The following is a 24,193-nucleotide window of genomic DNA, read 5'->3' on the forward strand; positions in this document are numbered from 1 at the left end:
TCCTCTCCAAGATGGTTCTTTGAATCCCCTAATGAGCTCCTTCTTCCTTCTCGTCTCTCTTTGATCCCAAGTGTCCTCTTTCCAACCAGGGGGCCGAATCCCTCGAACTTTTTTTCCCTTTTTCCCGACTACCCTTTTCCTCGATTCCAGAAATACTACATATTTCTCTCGATATCACGATTCAAATTCCTCATCATGTCCTCTGCTCCTCTGAGAAAACCTCCGGCTCCACAAAATGTGAGCTCCCGTGCTCCTTCCAAAGACACGAACGGCGGCCTGGCTCGAACTACGCCGCCCAAGAAGAAGAGTTACGCATCTGAAGGAGTTACGGACAACGATGTTTTCCTCCTCCCAGTCTCCGATTATCAGATGATGGCTTTATTGACCATCGTGGCCGCCGTGGTTCGCTTGTTCAAAATCTACCAACCCACCAGTGTCGTTTTCGATGAAGTCCAGTAAGCATCCAATGGGCCAATGGTTGTGGTGTGGGCTAACGAGCTGGTAGCTTTGGAGGCTTCGCGACAAAGTATATCAAGGGCCGATTCTTCATGGACGTTCATCCCCCTTTGGCGAAACTTCTAATCACGCTCGCCGGCTGGGCCGCAGGTTTCAAAGGAGATTTCGACTTCAAAGACATTGGAAAGGATTATCTCGAGCCCAAGGTTCCCTACGTCTCCATGCGCTTGCTTCCTGCCATTCTCGGTGTCCTTACGATACCCACTATATTTTTGACCTTGAAGGCGACCGGATGCAAGACAGTGACCGCTTCCCTGGGAGCTGCACTGTTGATCTTCGAAAACGGCCTCGTTACGCAATCTCGACTCATTCTTCTCGACTCGCCATTGGTTATTTGCACGGCTTTCACCGTGCTGGCTTTTACCTGTTTCTCGAATCAACACGAACTCGGACCTGAACGAGCCTTTGACGTGAGCTGGTGGTTCTGGCTGGCGGCCACAGGCCTGGGTCTCGGTGCAACGGTCAGTGTGAAATGGGTCGGTCTCTTCACGATCGCCTGGGTGGGCAGCCTGACCATCCTACAACTATGGGTGTTACTCGGCGACAATGTCAATGTCACTCCAAGGAAATGGTTCAAACATTTGTTTGCCCGAATCTTTTGCCTCATTGTCATTCCCACCGCCTTTTATATGGGCATGTTCGGCATTCACTTCATCTGTTTGGTCAATCCCGGCGATGGAGATGGTTTCATGTCCTCGGAATTCCAAGCGACGCTGAACAACAAGGGCATGGCTGATACTCCCGCGGACGTGGCATTCGGGAGCGAGGTGACCATCCGACATCACAACACTCAGGGTGGCTATCTCCACTCTCATCCACATATGTATCCTGGAGGCAGCAAACAACAACAAATTACCCTTTACCCCCACAAGGATGAGAACAACGTGTTTCTGCTCGAGAATCAAACCCAGCCGGTGACCGCCGATAATGTTACCATTCCAGGCCCACGGGCATGGAGCAATCTGACCACTGAATGGATCAAGGATGGCGACATCATCAGACTCTACCACATCATGACCCATCGCCGCCTTCATTCGCATGATGTCCGACCCCCCGTGACCGAAGCCGAATGGCAGAATGAAGTCACGGCGTATGGCTACGAAGGATTCGAAGGTGATGCCAACGATCTTTTCCGAGTGGACATTATCAAATCCATGTCTGACGGAGAAGAGGCCAAGACCCGGCTAAGGACAATTCAGACCAAATTCAGGCTGATTCACATCATGAGCGGTTGCGTTCTTTTCTCGCACAAAGTCAAACTTCCCGACTGGGGTTTCGAACAACAGGAGGTGACTTGCGCGAAAGGAGGCACTCTGCCAAACAGTGTGTGGTATATTGAACAAAACTACCATCCACAACTGGGAGACGACTCTGAAAAGGTCAACTACAGGAACCCTGGATTCCTGGGCAAATTCTGGGAGTTGCAAAAGGTGATGTGGAGAACCAATGCTGGACTGGTCGAGTCGCATGCTTGGGACTCTAGACCGGGCTCATGGCCGATTTTAAGACGTGGTATCAATTTCTGGGGCAAGGACCATCGCCAGATCTACCTCCTCGGAAATCCGGCAATCTGGTGGCCCTCGAGTTTGGCCATTTTGTCCTACGTCATCTTCAAGGCCATTGCCATCCTCCGTTGGCAACGCAGTTGCAACGATTACTCGAACGTCAACTTCAAGCGATTCGATTATGAGATTGGTCAGACTGTCCTGGGTTGGGCATTCCACTATTTCCCCTTCTACTTGATGGCGCGTCAATTATTCTTGCACCACTATTTCCCGGCCCTCTACTTCGCAATCATAGCCATGTGTCAGATCTTCGACTTTGTTTTCAACCGGATTTCGTCGTTAGGATTGAAACCGTATCCCGAGATCGGCCGTACCCTCGCGGCCCTTTTTGTCGCCTTCGCCATTGGAGTGTTTACCATGTATGCTCCCTTGATCTACGGCAATCCATGGACACAGGATCAATGCAGGACGGTCAAATTATTTGATACATGGGACTTTGACTGCAATACTTTCCACACAGATGTAAGTCATTAAAGCTGACCAGACGGCAATTTCCGTTCTAACAGGGGTCATAGTATGCCAAATATTCGACACCCCTTCCGTCGCTGGGAGAGGCTACCCCGACCGTCCCATCTGCCCAAGTGGACTCTGGGAGGAAAGATGATCCTTCCGCTGTGACTCCGCACGTTGGGGAACCAAATGTGATCAGCTCAGAGGAGCGCGTTGAATACCGCGATCAAAATGGAAATCTGTTGGATGAAGCACAAGTAGCCGCTCTGTTGGCCGAGGGCAAAGCTTCTTTCCAAACCAAATACGAGACCCGTACGAGATTAGTGGACGAGGACGGGAACGAAGTCAATTCTTCTGGAGTGGCACCGGATCATCCAGATGTGGACGGACAAAATCCATCAACGAAGGGGACACCGGAAGAACAAGCGAGGAACCAACCCGCGGATGCCAAAGCAGGGGGATCGGTAAAGAAGGGCAATAACGGAAAGGCAAAGCCTGCAAGTGATGCCAGTGAGGGGACGAAATAGATGACTTGGGTCAATAGGATGGTCTTTAGACTGCGGCAATGTCATGGTAAATCACAAAGTAGTAGACAACAATCTACATGGAAACATCGGTGACGATTATTTTGGAGCAGGGCTTTAGGCGTCAAAAGCTCAGTCAGGGGTTAATGTCGGCACCCCCCCTTTTGCCCACTCGCCCGCTCGCCTACCGGGGCCGCGACCAGTTTTGCCGCAGATCAACAACTGCGCGGCAACGGAAACAAAACATGACTTTGCTCACGTTAAAAACACCCCTCCACGACCTTCAACCACCGACCACCATTATCAGCTTCGCTAGATTGCGTTTCACTTCTTCGCCTTGTCCTGTTACAGGAGTTTCTTCCACGGTGGTCTTTTGGCTCTCCACACTTTCTGTCATTCACCTATCGTCAGCCTGCGCCCAATTTCAAACCTTTGGAGTTCTTCAACTTGCACTGACCATGGGTGAATCCAGGTACGAAAGCGATCACCTTTGGCCTGGCTTGATCTGTTCTTCCCCCCATCTGTTGTCGCTAACTTTTAGGCAGGCAAGAATTGCTGGCCTGGCTCAATGGCATTCTCCAGCTCAACATTACCAAAGTTGAGCAGTGCGGCACGGGGTAAGTTACAATGGGGAGTGGGATTCTCACCACCAAGGCTAATGTATCGAATTCGCAGTGCTGCGTTGTGTCAACTCTTCGATTCTATCTTCCGTACGTTGCGAGAGAATGCATCGAGAAGCGACAACAATGAGATTCCGTCACTGCTGACTTGATATTACAGTTGACATCCCTATGAGTCGAGTTAAATTCAACGTCAATACAGAGTACGCATACATACAAAACTTCAAGATATTACAAAGTATGTGCTGGGACCTTCAAGAATCTTATGAGATAAACCAAGCGCCCCGCATACGGCTTCGACATTACTGATTGACAATATTAAATAGACTGCTTCACCAAACATGGCATCGAACGAACCGTGCCGGTCGAGGCTCTCGTGAAATGCAAAATGCAAGACAATTTGGAATTCTTACAATGGTCAAAGAGATTTTGGGATCAATACTTTCCGGGACATGAATATGATGCAGTCGCACGAAGGAAAGGATCCGGCGGTCCGGCGCCAGCTCCAGCTGCAAGAACCAGCAGTGGCGCAAGTACCACACGAAAAGTCGGTACGACACCGGTCAATCGGACTGCCCAACGCACCCTTGGAACTGCCACCGCCAGTTCTTCTATGTTGAAGCAAGAAAATGATCAACTGAGAGAGGCAATCGGAGGTTTGGAGAAGGAGCGGGATTTTTATTTCAGCAAACTCCGCGATATTGAACTCCTACTCCAGAATGCGGTCGAACAGGATCCAAGCCTCGAAGCTGATGAGAATGGACTGGTCAAAAATATCCAAACCATACTCTATAGCACCGAGGAAGGATTCGAGATCCCAGATTTGGAAGCGAACGGTGCTGAAGAACCAGAAACATTTTGAGCAATGGGCATCAACGAAACTACAAGCTTTTTAATTTGACCAGCGCCGTGCTTGTGAAATGACTCGAGCCGTCAAGCAGGAGATGATGAGAGGATGAAAAAGGAGCACAATTGAACGTGAACAGGTTTCATGTACAATCGGTTCTAAAAAATTATTCAATCAGGAACTTATAGTCCTCGGGGCTGTACGTCCATCGCTCGGAGAAAAAAAATGAGATACCCATGACTGGATCTGCTTTCTTCCTATCGACTACTACTGCAGGGCCTTTCTGAGGCATGCTTTACACTACAAAATACCCCCAGGAATCCTCACGTTGTTATCATCACGTGACAACAAACTTGTCCCTTGAAGAGACGATCTTGGTTTGGGAGAGAATCGAAGCGAGCCCATAGAAATGTGACAAGCCGACGTGGAGTTGAGAAATTCCTGGCGAATCCTGGATGCCAATTGACACAGTAGAGTCAGGTTCCGTGAAACCTAGTCAAAAATACCCAAAACAGCAGACACTCTCCAACAAGCTGGCGACAAGAAGTTCAAAGCCAGCTGATTTCGCTAAGTACTTTTTATTTCCCTTGGAGAATTTGAACCCGCCTCCCTCAGTGGACTTGAAAACGCAATTTTGGGGGCCTAACATGACAAACCTTTCGACATGAATCAAGGGCGCCCAGCCTCGTGGGCCGGGGCTCTCAATATGGAATATAACAGCTTATCAACTCATCTCAATGCAAAAGGTGTATTAATTCCTCAACAATGGACGCTCATGACACGAGACAAGGATCAAGGCTCCGCTCAAGCGAAATTTCTTCCATATCAATTCATTTGTCGCGGATATTGAAGAATTTCCGCCCAGTGGAGACACGGCAATCGGCCAGTCAAATCGATGAATGTTTTCAAGTATTGTTCGTGGATACAGTCAATTTACTGAATATATCATGGCGGAGTTGTCCAGTACCAATTTGACCTCCCCGGCCACCAGTCCTTGCCGTCGTGTTCAGAGAATACATTCTTATTCGCCCAAATTGACTGCTCCTCTTCACAGTCCGACCTGAGATTCAACAAAGATTGTCTCTGTGGATTTTGTTCAGGATTCATGGGCGTCACAGTCAGAACGGATAATTCAGAGGAAATAACAGAGAAGAAAGCACAAATACCGAAGGCTCTTTACTGTGAGAGTAAAGGAATATATTTCTCGGAGATTGGATTACTATAGCGGCAGAGAGGCCGCCGTCATTACCAAAGATGCCGTGAATGAATTCTGTACAAAGGCCTGTGAGATCAGAGAGATCTGCGCACTTTTTGAGATGAGATGGATTAAGGCATCCGGACGTGAGATAGAGACCGAGTCCCAGGAACAATTCGGCGTCTTGTTGAAGTGCGTTTATTCGGCACCGCGCATGTTCAGTGCTTCCGAGGCCATTGGCCATCGTGACGACGTCAAGTACATGATCAGAGCATGGGCTACTGAGGAGGAGTTGAAACGGTACACTCATCTGATGCAGGAGAGTCCGGCCCCCAACAACCCCCCAGGCCCCGGGGGCTAATTGATCTTGTCGCCTACGTGCCCTAGATCAGAAAGAAGCTGCCTTCTGAAACCTCGATTTCGAATTCGCCGTTCGGCATGCAATTGATAAATGCCACCAAGTCTCCCCTCCCATCCGATCCACATGTCAATGTGGTTTTGCTGCTGAGAAGAATCTGTCAAGAGCACCATGATATCGAGGCGACGCATTACTGCTGTAGGGTGCTACTTCGCCCTTTAACCAGAGCTAGAATGGGGACAGCGATTCTCCAATGATGTCCAGAGTCTCTCCACCGACTTCTTTGGTCTTCTTCTGCGGATACGCGGTCAACCGGGCAACGTTTCCATGACAGGATGTTTGGTCCATAGCATCATTTGAACAACTCAATACATCCTTGCGGATCGTGCGGCCAAATCCCTCGGGGACAAATGCCAAACTTGCCTGCGCCGTTCTCTTCGGAAATACATCCGGTAGTGCTTGGTTCGTGAGGGATTTACGACCGTCTAAATTGTCTCCTGTCTAATTGTTTGCCTCTGCGAGCAGCGAATCTGACAAAAGGAGGGGGTGAATTTACCCCAGACTGGCTGCTTTAGGATACAAAAACCTCAGGCATTTCAGCCTTGCTGCCCCACACGATCACACGTTCGACCCGAATAAGCAACCACCCTTTTATTCTCCAACTTCTCCATGCCCACACTATTTTAGGGATAGCTGCGTTTAAGGGTTGTGGATGAGGGAGATGGAGACATTGCGCGGGACTTTGCGATGGAACGTGGGTACTCTTCACGTCACACCTCTAAAGAGATCGGAAAGTTAGGACTTACGAACATATGTGAATGGGGGCAACTTTTCAATTTTCGATCGCTTTTCAATGCAATGGGAAAAGAAGATGAAGGAGAAGTAGAAATAGATATGTATCCAGAGAGAAAAGGAGAAGTATGAGCTGTACAGTGTTATTGGTTTGAAGTAGTCAGTGTGATTATCAGTGCTGCTGCCTGTGTTGCAGCCTGTCAATGATGTTGTAGCCTGGCATACAACCACCCCACAGCATGCGGCAGCCTGGCGCTAACAATGGGTCAACAGTTTCCTATTCTGGTCCATATTTGCTAGTATTCAACATACGTCTCCAACCATCCAAAAAAAAAAAAAGGCCCTTCGGGGCTTTCCACCTTCTATTAATCCTCCATTTGACTCTAATAGATCGATAGTCAATGTAAACGGCCTTGGCTGCAAAGTTTCAGATGCGATTTTTATACTCTTCGATGACGCTGAGTGCTTCGCAATGCCACGTTTATTCTCCTTACTAGCTGGTCAGAGCTCTCTTCAACGCCCGGTCTCGACCTTTGAATGTAAATACATGACCCTTAGTAATGGGGTTTTACAAACCACACATGCCAACCTCACCAGACGTTGCACCACCACCTCTCACAAGCTCGAGCAGACTGCTGGCAGCTTCGCCCTTAACGACACTACTAGTTAGTCCCCCATGGCGTATTCGACTCTGCTGAGAACCAACTTTTTGGCTGTCATCATCTCCGTGGTCACCCCCTATTAGGCTAGACGGTTGTATGGGGGTTCTGGGCTCAGCTTCCCTTCGATTTCCTGTTGTATCCATATAGAACGCCGCTGTCGGCGCTTGTGGTTCCGGAGGACTACTAGGAATATATGCGGGTTCCACTTGACTACTCTGACTCTCCTGGTTTGCATCAAGGTCGTCATTCCGTCTGGCCGAAAATGTAGTGGGAGCTATTTTCGGAACTGGTAAACTAGAGAGTGGCGCGATACGAGATTTTGGATCCATGGTCGCTCGCGCACGTGCTCTTGCGACTTTGGGTTCAAGTATGGTCGTGGCTCTTTGTACGGAGCCCCCTCTCGGAGTCGATGAAGATTTCAGTGGAGAGGAGGACAGAACGGGCAACTCTGGTGAAGAGGATCTCGCTCTGGGAACTTGGAGGCGCGCGAATGGTCTGGAGATTTGATTGGTATTTATCTTGAAGATGGCGAGTTGAAGCCTAGTGCGGAGACTTTCTGCTTTCTATAGCCTTGTAAGTGACGCCACAACTCGGGGACGCAATAATTACCTCAAACAGCATCTTCTTCCTAGTGTCTTCCTCCGTCTTTGGTCTCTGATCCTTAATCAAATCAGCCTCTTCAATGGGCTGCATGTCATCTCCTTGGGATAATAGATTGTTGTCAAAGTCAATTAAACTCGACATGCTGACGCTAATTTGAGATGTTTCTTTGGCAAGATTGGATCGTAGAGGGGGCACAAATTGCGAGGTGTTCTGGGGTAGGGTGACGGCGTGCTGTGCATCATAGTTAGCATAAGAACTTGCATATCAGTCAGGATCCGTCCCATTTTGTCTAATGTTTGCTGACTTGGTTCATCGTGAATCTGGAATTCAGCCTCAACTTGGAATGGTTCTTCTTGAGAGGCACGGAATGGAGTATACACAGTATTGGGAGTAGATTTCGTCTGAGTCATTGATGTTCTGGGGGTCGATACATGCTCTAGTTGGCCATCGCTCAACAAATCGGTCATCTGGGACCAAGGGTGTGTGGCAGTTGTCGGCTGGGAGTCGTCCGTTTCCTCATGAACCACCCGATCAATTTTGCGTTTCTGACCGCGTCGAGGACTTGTCAAAGGGGAAACGGTTGGGGAGAGAGGCCGCTTCACGGAGGATGCGTGAGTGACGGGGCTGGTCACATCCGGGCCAGGCCATGTCTTTCGAGGTGACCGCATATGTGGAGGCGCGTTAGGGTCTTTGTCGCCGAGAACGCGTCGTGTAGGAGAGGTCGTTGTGGCCATTTTGAGCGAATGGAGATTGATTTGAGAGAGACACACAGAGAGAGGAATATGGAGTAGCTAGCTGAAGCTAGTTAGCAAAGAAATCTCAAAGGGCTCTGCAGTGTTGATGCAAAGGAATGCTTTGTCGACTGTAGATCAAACATGCGAACAGCGGAGGTGTGGAAATGCAGACAAATCAACCAGATAAGTCGACAACGAGTGCAAGGGCGGCTTGGTGTTTACCGCTCAAACAGCAGACGCGAAGGGACAAAGAACAAGTAATCAAGTCGCGGTGGCACGTCCAAGGATGCGCAATGCGTGGGTAGAAAAGAAGGGCAAAAACTCCGAGGATCAACCAGTTGGGCCCTGCGACCCCGGGCATTGTGGGTCCTGAGCAGCCTCGTGAGTTGCTTCGCAGCTGGTTAAGGCACAGTTAGATCTCGGGCCCATCCAGCCGCCAGGCTCCAGATTCCAGGCTTTAGCGAGTCACGTAGAGTGAGGAAATTCATCGCCTGTCAGGAGCCTTGCTTAGGTAAACACCATGCCCCTGATAGATAGATATATATATATATATATATATCTTATTGTCTCTATTAGTCTTCAAGATGCTTCAGAAGCTCTCTTCAATGCTCTCTTTCGAGCTCGTGCTTCTCGCTGTCCGGTCGTCTTTGCCTCAATCTGCAGCTCCATTTCGTGCACTCGTGGTGACGTTTTGACAATGGTGTGTAGGTAAGGGTCGCAGAATTATTTTCCACATTCTTTCTTATCAGCCGTTGGGTGTTTGGGGGGCGAAGGAAAGCCTCATCAAATCTACATCTAAATTAATACTCCCACGTCTAAATCTCTCCTCATCGGTGCTCGATATACAATAGTCAAAGCTTGGTGAGCGATGTCCTCGGCTGTTCTTACAACCGGTACGGAGCATACATAGCTTGAGTTGGCCTACTTTTGCTTGAGATTCCTGGCCTTGTATCGCTTCAGCTTCTCCAAGATATCGCGGAAAATGTATACGTAAACCTGGTACAACTCTGCTGAACTCTGTAAGGGACGTGTTCTGCAATGGTCAAAACAATTGTCCTGTCGAATTAAACCAAGCAGTTCCAACCCAGACCCAGAATGGCGCCAATGAAGCTCTCATATTCAGGTCAGCAGTCATCCAGATCTTTAGGTCAAGATTTGTATACCTATTGCAGGGGCCTAAGGGATTTTGAGTCGATGTCCGTTATCTGCCTCAAACGCCGGATGTTGGTGGAAGTAGGGGGCTGTATGAGGGTATGTAGTTAGCAAATACCTCGGATACTAGACTCACACACTTCCTCTAGCCTAGAAAGAGTCGGTGTTATCCACAAAGCTCTTGGTGGTCCTATTTCGAGCCAATCTATCCCTTAATAGTTCTGGACCTGTGCAAGGAGACTCATCTCGCATCTCCTTCGCATTTCGGGCGGTAGACATTTTTGGGGATATTTGAGGACGTGGGATTGCCAAACTTGACGACTTGACCATTTTTGCCTTCCTGCCGTTACGGTCAGGGTCCACGAGGACATCCGCGGCACAAGGTTATTCTGACCAGAAGAAGTAGTAAGGGGGGCTAAGGCACCGGGCGCATTTTGTCCCAATTTTGGGGACCGAACGGCGCCGCCTTCGTATGTTCATTTCTCGGCCAAAATTGCGACCACATCACGGGACTGTAGCCCCATATTAATATCTGCGCCTCGGTCCGCATCTACCAGTAGGCCGCGTTCCATTCGTGGTCGCCATACTTGTCATGGAGATCCACCGTTCAGTCAGGCTGATTATGTGACTGAACGGACGGGGGACCAGCTTGCTGAACCACCTGGAAATGGGGAACCATGAAGAGGTCTGAAAAACGATAGGTTTGATTCAGTAATACCAAGCGAGCCGGATGGGAAGGTTGTAGAGGGGAAGAGACGGTGTTGTTCCTAAGAGAGGAGATAGAGGAAAGAATAAAGCCTGGTCAAGAGTCTTGAAGGGGGAGATGGAGAGGAGTCTGCTCAATTGACAGGTCGATTGCATACACTCAATCCTGTCATTTTTTGTGTCCATTTTTCATTGATAATCAAGTTACCGGGACCCGATAATCAAGTTATAGTTCCATAGAAGCCCATTCAGCTTCTTCTCGTTCAGTATTCAGGATACCCTGCACATCCATCCTCTTCGTGACGCTATCATTCAAAAACTTCAAGCCATCCATAGCCTTGCCATTGCACGCTTGGCCCAGCGTCAAAAATGCAAAATGCCCACCAATAACGGGTCGTGCAAAGAAATTGGGGCCGGGAAATCCTCCACCGCCTTCAGTCATATGCAAATCTGTAAGAGGCCGATCTGTGATGGTTTCGTTTACCCATTTGGCCACCGATTGCAGAATCTCTGCTCGCACCTTGGGCGCTGCTACAGCCATCGCAAAGAATTCCCAATCCGTCTTCGTGTACAGGTGCCTCGAGTCCAGCGGTACTCCATATTTCTGTCGAACGGCGTAGTACCAATCACTTTGCATTTGGTAGATATGTTTCGGAACGAATCCATCTTGGTCGCCTTTGATGTCCTTAAGCGGTTTCTGGTATTCGTACCGGCCCCCAATACTGGTAAAACCGGCAGTGGCGTTGTCTGAACCCAGGTGGAAGCATAACAAGCTGTCGGCATAGAGGTTGTATGTAGTCGTCCAAGATCCATACCAATTGTAGGCCACTTTGGCATGTGTTTTGTCACGAGAAATGCCATACTCTTCCCATTTTGCGATATAGACCTTGGATATATTGTTGTAGATTTTCACATCGCCGTAATGCTCGGTGAACTCAGCAAGTCCCGCCATGGCTTTGATGCCAATGATGCCTTTCAGAGCGAGGTTTGTTTGAAGTGCCAGCCATCCTGCGAAATCGTCCGTTGACAATTGGTTGTGAGGCATCAGGGAAAATTCCACGAGATAGCTAGTCCACTGTTTCCACAACCGATAGCTCCTGCTTACCCATTTCTTGGCTTGCTTCAGGCTTTGTGGGTGACCGACCCAGGCATCGTCAATATAGGGTCGCCCATCCTGATCGCCCACCATGAGAGGAGCAAGGCCATCTCCGGATGGCTTTGGTGCTGGAACTCCGCCCATTGGTTGCCACGTGGTTGCGACAGGAGTTTTTGCACCATCCTTGACTGCGTTTGCCAATGCCAGGCCCATGATAAGGATGTTCCCACATTCCTCCACTGGCATATATTCATCTCGTCCGAGCGGATGGCCGGTCGCATTGGGAAAATGAGCACCGAGGTCATGCATGGCGTATTTGTTCGGATATTGTCCGCTCAGCATGTGTTCGATCAAAGGTTCGAGCAGGTATCCCAACCATCTCGGATTAGTGTAGAGAAAGAATGGGAATGCGGGAAAGATAACATCAATGGTTTGGAAATTGCCGTTCGAAGAGATCTCCTTCAAGAAGAGGATTGGGTTGTCGGGCGTGCCGGAGAAACTTGTAGCTCCAAGGACCTGTCGAGCAGAGAGGGCCACGATGTCTACATAGTCGTCCGCACCGGACTTATAGGCATCGACTGCGAGTTGCGCCGAATAGCTGGCTGCCAGTTCCTTCGCATGCACAAAATCAAGATAGTGGAAGGTGAGCAGCCTCTCAACGGTCAGAAAATATGATTCCCAAAGTGGTCGCATAAAAGTCAACCCCCGAGCAGAAGCAAACTGCACAACGGGGTCTTGAATATGAGCCACCGTGAAGGTGACACTATCGTGTTGCATGGAACCCGTCGTGGTGTTCAAAGCGAAGGATTTTGAGAAGGCGAAAACCGGTTCCTCGTCCATAATCGAACGGAATCGGTGGTCGATCGAGTTTTGCAAAGTGCCGGTCCTGGAGAATCGCTGTCTCAGCAGAGCTGATGTACCAGCTTCATGTCGAACGTTGGTCGGAGCTGAAAAGTGCAATGTACCCCATTCAGCCCGGTCCTGGAATTCGGTAAAGAGCTGCTCAATGTCTCTCTTAACTTGCCATGTCTTGAATCCGTAGCTTATACCTTCCAGAGCTGTGTGACTAAGACCCCAGGCGATCTGGCTTCCTCGATTACCACTGACCCATTGGCCGTTCAAGTCCATGTAAATATCCACCGGGACATTGCCTGAAACGTAGACGGTGATATAACTTGCAGGGACAGATTGCCTGACGGTAGAGGTCGGTGTTATAGGAGATAAGAAGGAGAGAGTAATGTCAAGTCGGCTTGAAGGGGAGTATGAGGATGGTAGAGGAATGGAATAGGATAGGTTGGTCGTCGAGGCATCGTACTGCGCACCACGATATATGGGAAACGCAACCGTGTAGCTGCGACGACTATCAGTTCTGGCATGGAGCAGGTGGATTTCTCGATATTTACTTCTCATCATCCTTCTTTAGAGAGTCGTGAGGTCGTCCCAGCAGTGGGTATGCCGTCCTTTGATCCGGAACGCTCGCCAGGACGGAGAAGCCAATTTCTTGACCAGTCCAAAAGATGGGCCATTTCTCCCACGGTAAATCTCTGGCATTGGCTAGCCAGGTGCTCAAATAGGGATTTCGGACGATCAGAGGAAGCACGGGAGGTGTCAATCGGGAGGATTGGACGATAGAGGGCAGCGCGGCCGCCAGGATTGCCCAAGCGGAAGCCAGCCGCATGACAGGCTATGGAGAGCGACAACAAGCTCAATGCCGCGACGGATGACGAGGAGAACGAGAGAATCTATGGATGGAAAGAGGAGAGACAGAGAGGATGAGTTATAAACTATACTGAGCATTAAGAATGGTGGATGTGGAGAGAGGCCAGACAGCAGGCGACCCAGCGAGACAAACGCCCCTCGAAACAAAACACCCATCTTCTTCTGGGTTCAGGGTGTCAGCCGATCGATCGTTAGTATGGACCCATCTCTAATGACGGCATTTCCTGCTCAGTTTGGTTCTTGTGACCAGGCAAATTGATGGCATCCCTCGGCTAGGCAGTTCGCTGACTCCCCACGGGCACGAACCATCGTATCATCGGGCGCTAGGCCTGTTCCTATCACGACCCATCATCCTCTGGCGAACTTTCAAGTCTAAGCAAGGATACAGAGCAAGTGCAAATGATGGGATAAGCCGGACAAAAGCAGCTGGTGGAATATGTCCTTGCTCAACAACACTGTACACCTCAATTATCAATCGATCAAGCCCATAAGCCATGCCTCATCAATCCCAGCGATCTCTAAACGCTTTCGCTAGAATCACGGGCATTGATAATCTCTTTTTCAGTGTGTCACGGCAGGATTTTCATTGGTCGTTCAGCCTTGCGCATGGTCCAAAACGAAAAAAAAAAGAAGTCTCCAGATTATCGTCCGTTTTCATATTTATCCTCCAGGCATTTATTTCTGTCCTCGATTTCTTCCCCCCCAAGATCGGCAAAGAGACTGTTCGAAATAGAGCGACAATCGATTACTTATTCTTACTTCAATAGATGGATGCCCAAAACAGGGAGGTCATTCTGGCCTCCGAGGACTCTTCACCTAGCACCTCTCCGGACATCGAGAAACAAGATGGCCAACAACTCGACATCGTTCACTCCTCTGCCTTCAAGAGCCTCGGAATTCTCGACCGGTTCCTTGCCCTTTGGATCTTTCTTGCTATGCTTATTGGCATTTTGCTGGGAAACTTCGTCCCCAGTACTGGTCCGGCGTTGCAGAGAGGCCAATTTGTAGGAGTATCCATTCCCATCGGTATGCCTGAGTTGCTCATATATCATACCATGGCGGTGGCTAATATCCTCCATAGCAATCGGTCTCCTTGTCATGATGTATCCGATCCTCTGCAAGATCAAATTCGAGACCTTGCACCATTCCTTTCGACAGAAGAGCCTGTGGGTGCAGGTAGCGTTTAGTATTCTTGTCAACTGGATAATTGCTCCTCTTTTCATGGTAGGTCTCTTCCCGTCCCCAATTCGTGAGGCCGCAGACTGATGACCAAAAATGGAATATAGTTAGGGTTAGCCTGGGCCTTCTTGCCAGATGAGCCAGGCCTGCGTGAAGGTCTCATCCTGGTCGGCATAGCAAGATGCATTGCTATGGTTCTGATCTGGACCGGATTAGCCGGAGGGGACAATGAGTACTGCGCCATTCTCGTCGCCATCAATTCTCTATTGCAGATGATTTTCTTCGCTCCACTGGCCATTCTTTTCATCAAAGTCATCAGTCAAGCTTCCGAGGCTATCGATGTCGACTACGCCCCTGTTGCCAAGAGTGTGGGAGTGTTTTTGGGTATCCCTCTGGGCGCTGCTATTATCACTCGATTCACCCTTCGAAAGTTGGTCGGCGGGGAATGGTACGACACCCAATTTCTCAAATGGATAGGCCCGCTATCGTTGATTGGCCTGCTGTTCACCATTATTGTCTTGTTTGCATCCCAAGGCCGGCATGTCGTCCATCAGATCGTCTCGGTTGTGAGAGTCGCTGCACCGCTTGTGCTATATTTTGCGGTGATCTTCCTGTCTACATTGTTGGCGACTAGAAGGCTTGGTTTTGGATACAGACTGGCTTGCACTCAAAGTTTTACTGCCGCCAGCAATAACTTCGAATTGGCCATTGCGGTTGCCATTGCGACGTACGGTGTGGATAGTGACCAGGCCCTGGCAGCGACGGTTGGCCCCTTAATAGAGGTCCCTGTCTTGCTGGGCTTGGTTTATGCAGTCAAATGGTATGGGAAGCGAAAGAGTTGGGCAGCATAAGACCTGAAAATTTCCAGGATAGATTTAGAAATCAGTCTTCATCGTTGCATTGGCCTTTGCGTTCATTTCACTTAATATCTGACACAAAACTTGGTTGTTGACCCTGCAGCCTTGTTCGGGAAAGGTTGGTCGACTAAAAGCCGTGGCAAGTCGGGCTCTGATTTCTTCCATTTCTGATGGTGTTGGATTGCACTGATCAATCAGAGCCTTGGCCATCGAGCACAGTGTAGTGTTGCCATCATCCGGTAAGAGAGGGCCCTTAGGCGGGACACGAAATGTGTCGCAAGAAAAGGTGTCGTCGTACGATGCGGCCGGGCCTTCGCTGCCTGTGTCAATCAACCATTGGGACGAGGTTGCTGGGGACATTGCCGTCGTTTGAAATAGCGTCGTTGCAATTGTAGCCGGGGCGTCGAGAAATTGGTGAGGACGGCGAAATTGGCCATCATAGCCGTGGAAGTGTTCAAGGGGCAATCCGGGCTGGGAGGTGCAACATGAGGAGGATGTCGGACAGCACAAAGCGCCATTGGATTCCAGTTTGGGTATGTGAAGTGGGCTTGGATGTCCGGATGCGTCCATCGACTGTAGCTTGGGCTTAATTTGTCGAAGCGATGCTGCTGTGCTATCGTCCGCACGGTGATTGTGTTGCCGGCCATAAGATTCCACGACCTCAGGACTGACACCAGCGAAATTCAATAGTTCTCGTAGCCGGGCATTTTCAGTTTGAAGGTGGGCGAATGCCTCCCGTTGAAGCTCAGCCTCCCGAAAAGCGTTGTGACATTCGTTCAGCCGCCTCTGGAGCTCGGCCAGATACTCTTGGCGCCGAGCACGGCTGCGTCGTTGATTGTCACGAATACGTTCCTGCTTGGACTTGGGCGCAGCAGGCCCATCGCTGCCTTCGGACGCCATGGGCTGATCAACATCCACATTCCGTCTCCTGATCGGACAAGATATAAGTTTACGGAGCGTAGAGGTCAGTGCTGATCGACAGGTACAGTTCGAGTAGGCCCGATCAGCGGCTGAAAAGCGAAGACTGAAGTTCAGGAGAGCAGTTAGAGATAGCTGATGAGTAAATACTACTGAATGATTGGCGGGGTGTCAGGGCCCTGGATAACCGATCCGTGACCAGGTGGCTGTTGATGGCAGGACGCGTAAACCCAGCCCATAGACCCGAGCGTACGGTTCACAACGTTCTCGATGAGTGTGCCGACGAACAAGTGATGAGCTAGCCCCTGCCACCTTTGGATGGAGGCCTTCTGTGACGCCTGGCCTCCTCGAGTCTGGAATCATCTCGAGAACGGATCTGAAGAGGATAGGATGCTAACACAAAGAAGAACGACGGCGTAAGGAGAGGCAAAATGCCAGACCATTGGTAATGAGTTGGATGATAGCTTTGGCCCAACTGACGCGCGGACATTTACCAGATATGTGGAGGTCGGGAGTAACACATCACAAGGGTTGGATGAATCAGGAAGGTGAGGCAATTTTGGATGGAGAGGTACACTAGCGACTAGGCCTCTTTACCGGGTAGGTACAGGTAGCGTAGGTACTGTAAGTCGGTACATATTTACTGATGAATATTCACATATGTGAATTACCCATCACCTGTATATTCTAAAGGTCTTGGTTTTTGTTGGCAGTCCACATTGGGCCTGGCCTAGTCACGTGCACCGCACCCTTCGGTGCCCCTTTTTGTAGCTTGCACCTCGCTCAGATAGATTCATTCAATCAATCTTCTCTCGGCCCAACAGGTTTTTTCTCCTTCCGGTATCCGTTGTGTATGATTTCGCCAACAAGTACCAGCCGGAGTTGAAACAACAACCAAGAAGGATTCAGGAGATGGAGAACAAAGAAGGCAAGCCATATATGTCAACAGGTATCCTACCTGTCTCTGAGCGCAGATCGAGCCATGATTCCTCCTTGATATGAAAAGAGCATGAAAAGGTCGGTACGTCATGTTAAACATGTTCAATAAGACACGAGGCTACAATGCAGTGTGAAATCCATGAAATCTAGAGACCAAGAGAATATATTGACAATTTTGTCAAGGCACGCAAACTATACAACCACCAAAAAGAGCTGGTCAGATTTACAACTTCGACTTTCCACCACTTACTCGATTCAGCTGCAATGCATCCCTCTCCTCCAATCCATACTGCTGAAGCAACTCTCTCGTCTTCTCCTTTTGAGCTTCAATTCGTTTCACCAAGGCTGGGCCGCGCTTATTCTCATTTCGACCGAGTTGCAACATGTGCACCTCGTCGGGGCCATCCACGATTCTCATTGTCCGTCCACTGGCCCACATGTTGGCCAATGGTGTATCCTGGGAAACACCTGCACCACCGTATGCTTGAATTGCCCGGTCAAGCACATCCAACAACATGGATGGAACTTGAACCTTGACTTCCGCGATTTCTTTGAGAGCATCCTTGGCATTGGACTGGTCGATCTTGATGGCGGCGTTCAAAACTGCGAGACGGGCAGCGTCGATTTCGATGCGCGACTTGGCGACCCGTTCGAGCATTATACCGTGTTCGGCAAGTTGTTTGCCAAATGGCTTCCTTCTGGGATCGTTCATGCGAGCTAGAAAATATTCGAGAGCTTTTTCGGCCTGCGAGATTGTCGTTAGCCATTGCTCGCTTCCATTCGAGATACCTTAACTTACAGCACCCACGGATCTCATAGCGTGATGGATTCTGCCTGGGCCGAGTCGCCCTTGAACCACTTCGAAGCCTCGTCCCTCCCCAAGGATCATGTTGCTCTTATGCACACGGACGTTGTTGAACGTGAGATGGCCGTGACCATGAGGAGCATCATCAAAGCCAATGACTGACAGCATTCGGTTGATGGTAATGCCAGGTGTGTCAGCCGGCACGAGAATGACTGATTGCTGTCGGTAGACGTTCTTGTTTGTTGGGTCAGATTTGCCCATGACAATGTAAATCTTGCAGCGGCGATCACCAGCGCCACTGGACCACCATTTCTGCTGTAACGTTAGACCAGTCGCGATTGGGACACAAGGACAGGGTTCGGGCATGCCTGGCCGTTGAGAACATAGTAGTCTCCGTCTTTCCTCATCTGGAGCTCGATGTTGGTAGCATCACTGCTGGCGACTTGAGGCTCGGTCATCAAGAAAGCTGATCGGATCTCGCCATTCAACAATGGAACCAGCCATTGCTTTTTTTGCTCCTCGGTACCGTACTTGGCAAAGACTTCCATATTGCCGGTGTCCGGGGCAGCACAGTTGGTGGCTTCACTGGCGACAAAACTCTTGCCCAAGTACTCTGCCATGAGGCCATACTCGAGGTTGCTGAATCCAGCACCCTCCTTGAAATGATTTTTGGGCAGGAACATGTTCCATAACCCCAGCTTCTTTGCCTTGGCCTTCAAGTCTTCAATGATTTGGGGGTGAGCATCGAAGCGATTGACGGTACCTTCGCCAATCTGCTGCGAGAAGACGGCGTCGGCGGGGATACATTCTTCTTCAACAAAGCGTTCAACCTAGCAAGACACACCATTGGCGTCGACGTCCACGAGATCAAGAGTTCCAGGAGCAAGTATTTACCAAATCCAACGTCTGCTTCGCTCGCTCGCTCACAAAAGGCCGAGCAATAACCGGGATTCTCTCTGATGCGGGGACGTAGCCGCTGGGGCTGTTGAGGAGATAAGGAACCGACATATGGAGGAATTGGAGGAAGGGAAATATGGGGAAGGGAACTGATGACCGAAAGACACAAGAGAGTGCTGATTGAACAATTATAGACAACAGATGAAGACAAAGAAGGCTGAAATTTGTGTTACTCGCAAGCTGTTTTACCTTGGGCCACTTCCGAGAACCGAGGCTAATAGCCTCAATGCGGTCTAACAGACAACTTGTCATCTAACAACCCAGCTACTGAGGATCTTGACTTCCGATTGCTCCACTGCCTGCTGTTCCACTTGACAATACCACTGATTTACCCCAGATCACCACATACCTAAGCACTTGGTGCTGGCTAATCAGGCCACTGGTGACTTGTTTGGTACTACGGCCAGGGAAACGAGGCTCGTGTCTTGACTCTCCGCTTAATGGCAAAATTCGCTATTGAATAGTGAGCAATGGCTTCGTCGGTCCCTCGAGGCTTGCCGAAGCTGAGGGTGGCTGCGTGCCACATCGCATCTCGGACCTTGTCTGCTGAAGAGTCTACGCACAAGACCATCGACTTCATCAAGACCGCCGCCAACAATTCGGCAAACCTGGTGGTTTTCCCAGAGGCTTCCATACCTGGATTCCCTGTGTGGTCATCGATCCTTCCCCCCACTCAAACGCATCACTTCTTTCACCGTCTGGCAACCGAATCGTTGGACGTCCGGGGCGAAGAAATCTCGGCTATTCGAGAGACGGCCTTCAGGCATCGCGTGACCGTTAGCCTAGGGATATCAGAAAGAGTCCACTACAGCTCTGCAACGCTCTTCAATACAAACTTGATCATTGGTGAAGATGGGAACATCCTGGTCCATCACCGCAAACTGATGCCTACATTCTTTGAAAAGTTGAGTTGGTCGCCAGGAGATGGATTCGGTCTACGAATCGCTCACACTAAATATGGCAAAATTGGAGCGTTGATCTGTGGCGAAAACACCAATCCCCTGGCGAGATATACTCTCATGGCCCAAGGTGAACAAGTCCATATCTCCACATGGCCAGCAATATGGCCCACTAGAGCTACGAGCAAGGGGAGCTCGACGGACCAGAGACATAGCAACTATGACAACATAGCGGCCAATCACACTAGAGCAGCAGCTCATTGCTTTGAGGCGAAATGCTTTGGAATCATGTGCGCCGGACATCTTGGTGAGCAGGGAATGGAAGAGATTGCCCAAATGACCGGGAGACCGGATGAGGTGAAGAAGATGCTCACGACCTACCCAAGAGCTGCCACTCAATTCCTCGATCCAACCGGCAAAACGGTTATGGGCGCTGTTGTTGACGTAGCAACTGGCAAGTGGTCCGAGAAGAAGATGTTGCAAGACGAGGAGGGTATCCTGTATGCAACGCTCGATTTGACCGAGTGCGTCGAGGGCAAGCAATATCACGACGTGGTTGGGGGTTATCAAAGGCTGGATGTGTTCTCTCTGCAAGTAGATCGTTCGAGGCAATACCCCTTGTCATTCACAAATGATTCCGAAATTCAAGAGACTGAACCCACCGGAACCGGGGGCGCATCCAATTCCGGTGGAAAGGGCTGAGCTTGCAACTGATTGAGCCTCGGTTGAAAAGAAGGGTGTCTTCACCACGGTAAGTCTTTGGGATCCCAAAGCCAATTACTATTACTGTATGCTTCAGGCTTAACCAACCTGGATTTGCATAAAATATATCCCTATCACCTTCCCGCCGTCTTCAATGAGAAGTTGACAGTTTCATGGCCTTTGGTGGTGGTTGGATCGCAACGAATACTCACCGTGTCACATGATAAGTATCACGTGATTAAACCACGTGTCTGCGGAGGACGGCGACTCCAAATGCCTGCCGAGAGCAATTGCGATTGCTTTCGTCTTCATCCTTTAGGCATGTTTTCTTCTCGTCGCAATCCACCAACATTCCCTATTCCCTCTTTCTTTGTACTATATTTTTGCCATTCTCGTTAGCCTCCCCCTCCCGCACCGCGTATAATTTTTGTTTTTAGGGGGGCGGGACTCCAATAACGTTCATGACATTTCCTGCGGCTTCTCCAAAGCCTTTTCGGGTTACCACGAAAGGAGAAGAAAATCACATTCCACAAGCCCGGGAGACTGGGCAAGTGGTTCCAGGGACTCAGAATGCAAATGCCACTACGGTGACAAAAGATGGGCCTGCGACTAAACCGTGGGCTCATCTTGTTGCGGGAGGGTATGAAAGCCAAAGTTCTCTCGTCAATCGACCACACTGATTGATCGATCTCTCTAGGATTGGTGGCATGACAGCGGCGGCTTTGACTTCTCCTCTTGATGTTCTGAAGACCAGATTGCAATCAGACTTTTACCAGGCGCAATTAAAAGCGCTTCACGCTCAACATCCACTACCACAAAAGACTACCCTCATCTCACTCCCCCGATCCGCCTATTTCCACCTTGCAGAGACCGTTCAGATCCTACGATCAATATACCAACATGAAGGATTTCGGGCGCTTTTCCGTGGCCTAGGGGCAAATCTGGTTGGCGTGGTTCCCGCACGAAGCATCAACTTTTATGTCTATGGAAATGGCAAGAGGATACTGAACAACTACTTCAACCCTGAGGGCCGTGACAATGTCTGGAGCATCCACCTCGCGGCAGCAGCCACGGCAGGCATTGCTACTGGCACTGCGACAAATCCTATTTGGTTGGTAAAGACGAGGCTGCAGTTAGACAAGAACAATGCAAGCAATAACCCTACACGTGGACGACAATACAAAAACAGCTGGGACTGTATCAAACAAACCGTCAGACATGAAGGGATAAGAGGACTTTACCGTGGTTTGTCCGCCTCGTATCTCGGCGTCACCGAATCAACTATCCAATGGGTCTTGTATGAGCGCTTGAAATTGTCTCTAGCCAGACGAGAAGCCAAAAGATTAGCAATTCCGGGCTACGAACGGACATGGTTCGATAATACAGAGGAGTGGGGAGGAAAATTCACCGCAGCTGCAGTCGCCAAACTCTTCGCCGCAGTCATTACCTACCCCCATGAAGTGGTCAGGACGAGATTAAGACAAGCGCCCACAACTACCACGGAAACCGGTAAAGTCACCCTCAAGTACACTGGTCTGGTGCAGTGCTTCCGACTGGTGGCCAAAGAGGAAGGTCTTGCGGGGTTGTATGGAGGCATGACGCCGCATTTGCTTCGGACAGTCCCCAGTGCCGCCATCATGTTTGGAATGTGAGTATGAATCAGGCATGAACTAGATCACAAGCTGACCAATCAGGTATGAACTTATCCTACGTCTCTTCGGTACAACCTCATAGACCGACTTGGCCGCATCATGTCCTCCGGCAATACCGTCGTCCTTGCATTTGTACCATCACGATGCCTTTACTAAACTACCACCGTAGCGTTCATATCATCATCGCCTTCAATCACGGCATTAACAGGGGCGTTTCTCATGCTTGAATCAAATCAGAAAATCTTTTTGCTATAGAATTGGAGTCATTCTGGAATGGTGAAGAAGGATATGTCCTGGGCGGAAGAGAGACTCTCCTCCTGATCTTTGTACGATAAAATTATTCTCATCATCCTCTTCCAAAAAAAAAAAATAAGGCTGCCGATTTGAGCTCCCGGACAGATCAGATGAAGACACGCCGAAATCTGTCCTGAACTCGGCATGACAAGAGCCCTCTTGAATTCGAGGTTTCATTGACTTGTCTTACATTTCTTCAGCCTACCAAGATCTCAGGCTGAAACGGTGTCAACTGTTGTTGCTCCGAAACGTTCAAAAAGTCAAAGTTTCGTAAAGGCTTGGCGTGACGTTTATTTACATTTTCCGAATTGAGCCAAAGCCATTGAACGAACACGGGATTTCAACCTCGAGATTTTTTGTTCTTTGACCAAAGCCCCAAACGCCATTATTTGAAATCCTGCAAGTCGAGAGCCTAAAATGCCACTTGTCGACTACAGCAGCGTCCTTGCGGCCCTCCGCGCCCAACAAGCCGAGCAACCACTCTCGATCCTCGCCCTGGCTGAGCCGATTATAGCATCCCAATCGCAATCACAGTCTCAATCGACTTCCCACCCTCAATCCCGCCCATCAGACACATCCAACTCCCTGTCCCAAACCGCTTCAGACCCCGACCCATCGCTCCTAACATCGGCGTCTCTCTCCGCAGACCTGACGCACTACAAAAACCTCTTCTCTAAACTCCGCTTCAGTTACCTCGAGCAAGTAACCAAGGAGAAATACCTGCGCAGCATCGTAGGGGACCCGCCCCTTGTTGTATCTCACGATGACAACCTCGTGCTCGAAGACAAGTTGGCCGGCATGAAGACCGAGCTGAAAGGCAAGAAAGCAGAAGTCGACGCCCTAGTCGCGGAGATGGAAGAGACGGCCAAGCTTCTTGCGACGAGTTACGAAAGCGTCAATGAAGGGATGCAGACACTGGAACGAGTACCGCCGGAAATCGAGCGACTGAGAAATGAGATCGAGAAACTGCAATCTGAAATCGTGACACGGAGAGGAAACCATGATGACGGCCATAGTCCCAAACCATCCAAAGATCCGAGAATGAATATGTCTCTGGACGAGACTGAACAGGCTTTAGCGGAGCTGCAAAGCCGTAACGAAGAGATAGATCGTCAGATCGACTCGCTTCAGCGCCAGATGCCCGGGAAAATTAGAGATGTGGAAAGAATGGATCGCGAGCTGGCGGAGTTGGAGAAGAAGCGCAATGAGAGTTCGAGGTTAGCTATGGAGGTTAGGAGGCGGAGAGAACTTGGTGGGAGAGACGAGATGGAGGATTTGGGAAAGTGGTATCGAGATTCGGAGAGCGTGTTGAGGTGCCTCTTGGATGTGCAGAGTTGAAGTAATTGGATTGGGAAAATTGAATGGCGACGATGGCTGGCCTTTACGAATTGCATGGCTTTAGGGACATTGAGTCTAGTGGTTTTTCTGGCGGGATTATTTCACTGCAAGGAGT

The 24,193-nt window shown here is 49.7% G+C and overlaps 10 protein-coding genes across 10 annotated transcripts; 6 read left to right on the forward strand and 4 right to left on the reverse strand.

Annotated features, from left to right (window-relative positions):
- Positions 1-195: 195 nt before the first annotated feature.
- Z518_04443 (uncharacterized protein) lies at positions 196-3,058 on the forward strand (the record flags this gene model as incomplete). The annotated part of the gene is made up of 3 exons (XM_013418149.1): positions 196-455; positions 506-2,543; positions 2,597-3,058. The coding sequence occupies 3 exons, from the start codon at positions 196-198 to the stop codon at positions 3,056-3,058; spliced, it is 2,760 nt and encodes a 919-aa protein (XP_013273603.1).
- Positions 3,059-3,846: 788 nt separating this feature from the next.
- Z518_04444 (uncharacterized protein) lies at positions 3,847-4,537 on the forward strand (the record flags this gene model as incomplete). The annotated part of the gene is made up of 2 exons (XM_013418150.1): positions 3,847-3,913; positions 4,002-4,537. 2 exons carry the CDS (start codon positions 3,847-3,849, stop codon positions 4,535-4,537), a joined length of 603 nt encoding a protein of 200 aa, XP_013273604.1.
- Positions 4,538-7,435: 2,898 nt separating this feature from the next.
- Z518_04445 (uncharacterized protein) lies at positions 7,436-8,866 on the reverse strand (the record flags this gene model as incomplete). Its single annotated transcript, XM_013418151.1, has 3 exons — positions 7,436-8,092; positions 8,139-8,363; positions 8,390-8,866. 3 exons carry the CDS (start codon positions 8,864-8,866, stop codon positions 7,436-7,438), a joined length of 1,359 nt encoding a protein of 452 aa, XP_013273605.1.
- A 2,083-nt stretch (positions 8,867-10,949) lies between these two features.
- Positions 10,950-13,497, reverse strand: Z518_04446 (uncharacterized protein; the record flags this gene model as incomplete). The annotated part of the gene is made up of 2 exons (XM_013418152.1): positions 10,950-13,170; positions 13,223-13,497. The coding sequence occupies 2 exons, from the start codon at positions 13,495-13,497 to the stop codon at positions 10,950-10,952; spliced, it is 2,496 nt and encodes an 831-aa protein (XP_013273606.1).
- Positions 13,498-14,305: 808 nt separating this feature from the next.
- Positions 14,306-15,568, forward strand: Z518_04447 (arsenical-resistance protein; the record flags this gene model as incomplete). The annotated part of the gene is made up of 3 exons (XM_013418153.1): positions 14,306-14,564; positions 14,620-14,762; positions 14,825-15,568. The coding sequence occupies 3 exons, from the start codon at positions 14,306-14,308 to the stop codon at positions 15,566-15,568; spliced, it is 1,146 nt and encodes a 381-aa protein (XP_013273607.1).
- A 24-nt stretch (positions 15,569-15,592) lies between these two features.
- On the reverse strand, positions 15,593-16,474 carry Z518_04448 (uncharacterized protein; the record flags this gene model as incomplete). The annotated part of the gene is made up of 1 exon (XM_013418154.1): positions 15,593-16,474. One exon carries the CDS (start codon positions 16,472-16,474, stop codon positions 15,593-15,595), a length of 882 nt encoding a protein of 293 aa, XP_013273608.1.
- A 1,180-nt stretch (positions 16,475-17,654) lies between these two features.
- Positions 17,655-19,244, reverse strand: Z518_04449 (uncharacterized protein; the record flags this gene model as incomplete). The annotated part of the gene is made up of 4 exons (XM_013418155.1): positions 17,655-18,176; positions 18,231-18,551; positions 18,590-19,066; positions 19,131-19,244. 4 exons carry the CDS (start codon positions 19,242-19,244, stop codon positions 17,655-17,657), a joined length of 1,434 nt encoding a protein of 477 aa, XP_013273609.1.
- Positions 19,245-19,663: 419 nt separating this feature from the next.
- Positions 19,664-20,794, forward strand: Z518_04450 (uncharacterized protein; the record flags this gene model as incomplete). The annotated part of the gene is made up of 1 exon (XM_013418156.1): positions 19,664-20,794. The coding sequence occupies one exon, from the start codon at positions 19,664-19,666 to the stop codon at positions 20,792-20,794; it is 1,131 nt and encodes a 376-aa protein (XP_013273610.1).
- A 461-nt stretch (positions 20,795-21,255) lies between these two features.
- Z518_04451 (uncharacterized protein) lies at positions 21,256-22,446 on the forward strand (the record flags this gene model as incomplete). Its single annotated transcript, XM_013418157.1, has 2 exons — positions 21,256-21,434; positions 21,492-22,446. 2 exons carry the CDS (start codon positions 21,256-21,258, stop codon positions 22,444-22,446), a joined length of 1,134 nt encoding a protein of 377 aa, XP_013273611.1.
- A 711-nt stretch (positions 22,447-23,157) lies between these two features.
- Z518_04452 (uncharacterized protein) lies at positions 23,158-24,078 on the forward strand (the record flags this gene model as incomplete). Its single annotated transcript, XM_013418158.1, has 1 exon — positions 23,158-24,078. The coding sequence occupies one exon, from the start codon at positions 23,158-23,160 to the stop codon at positions 24,076-24,078; it is 921 nt and encodes a 306-aa protein (XP_013273612.1).
- Between the last annotated feature and the right edge of the window lie 115 nt (positions 24,079-24,193).

This window comes from Rhinocladiella mackenziei (genome assembly GCF_000835555.1).
Source record: "Rhinocladiella mackenziei CBS 650.93 unplaced genomic scaffold supercont1.3, whole genome shotgun sequence".
Lineage (NCBI taxonomy): Eukaryota > Fungi > Ascomycota > Eurotiomycetes > Chaetothyriales > Herpotrichiellaceae > Rhinocladiella > Rhinocladiella mackenziei.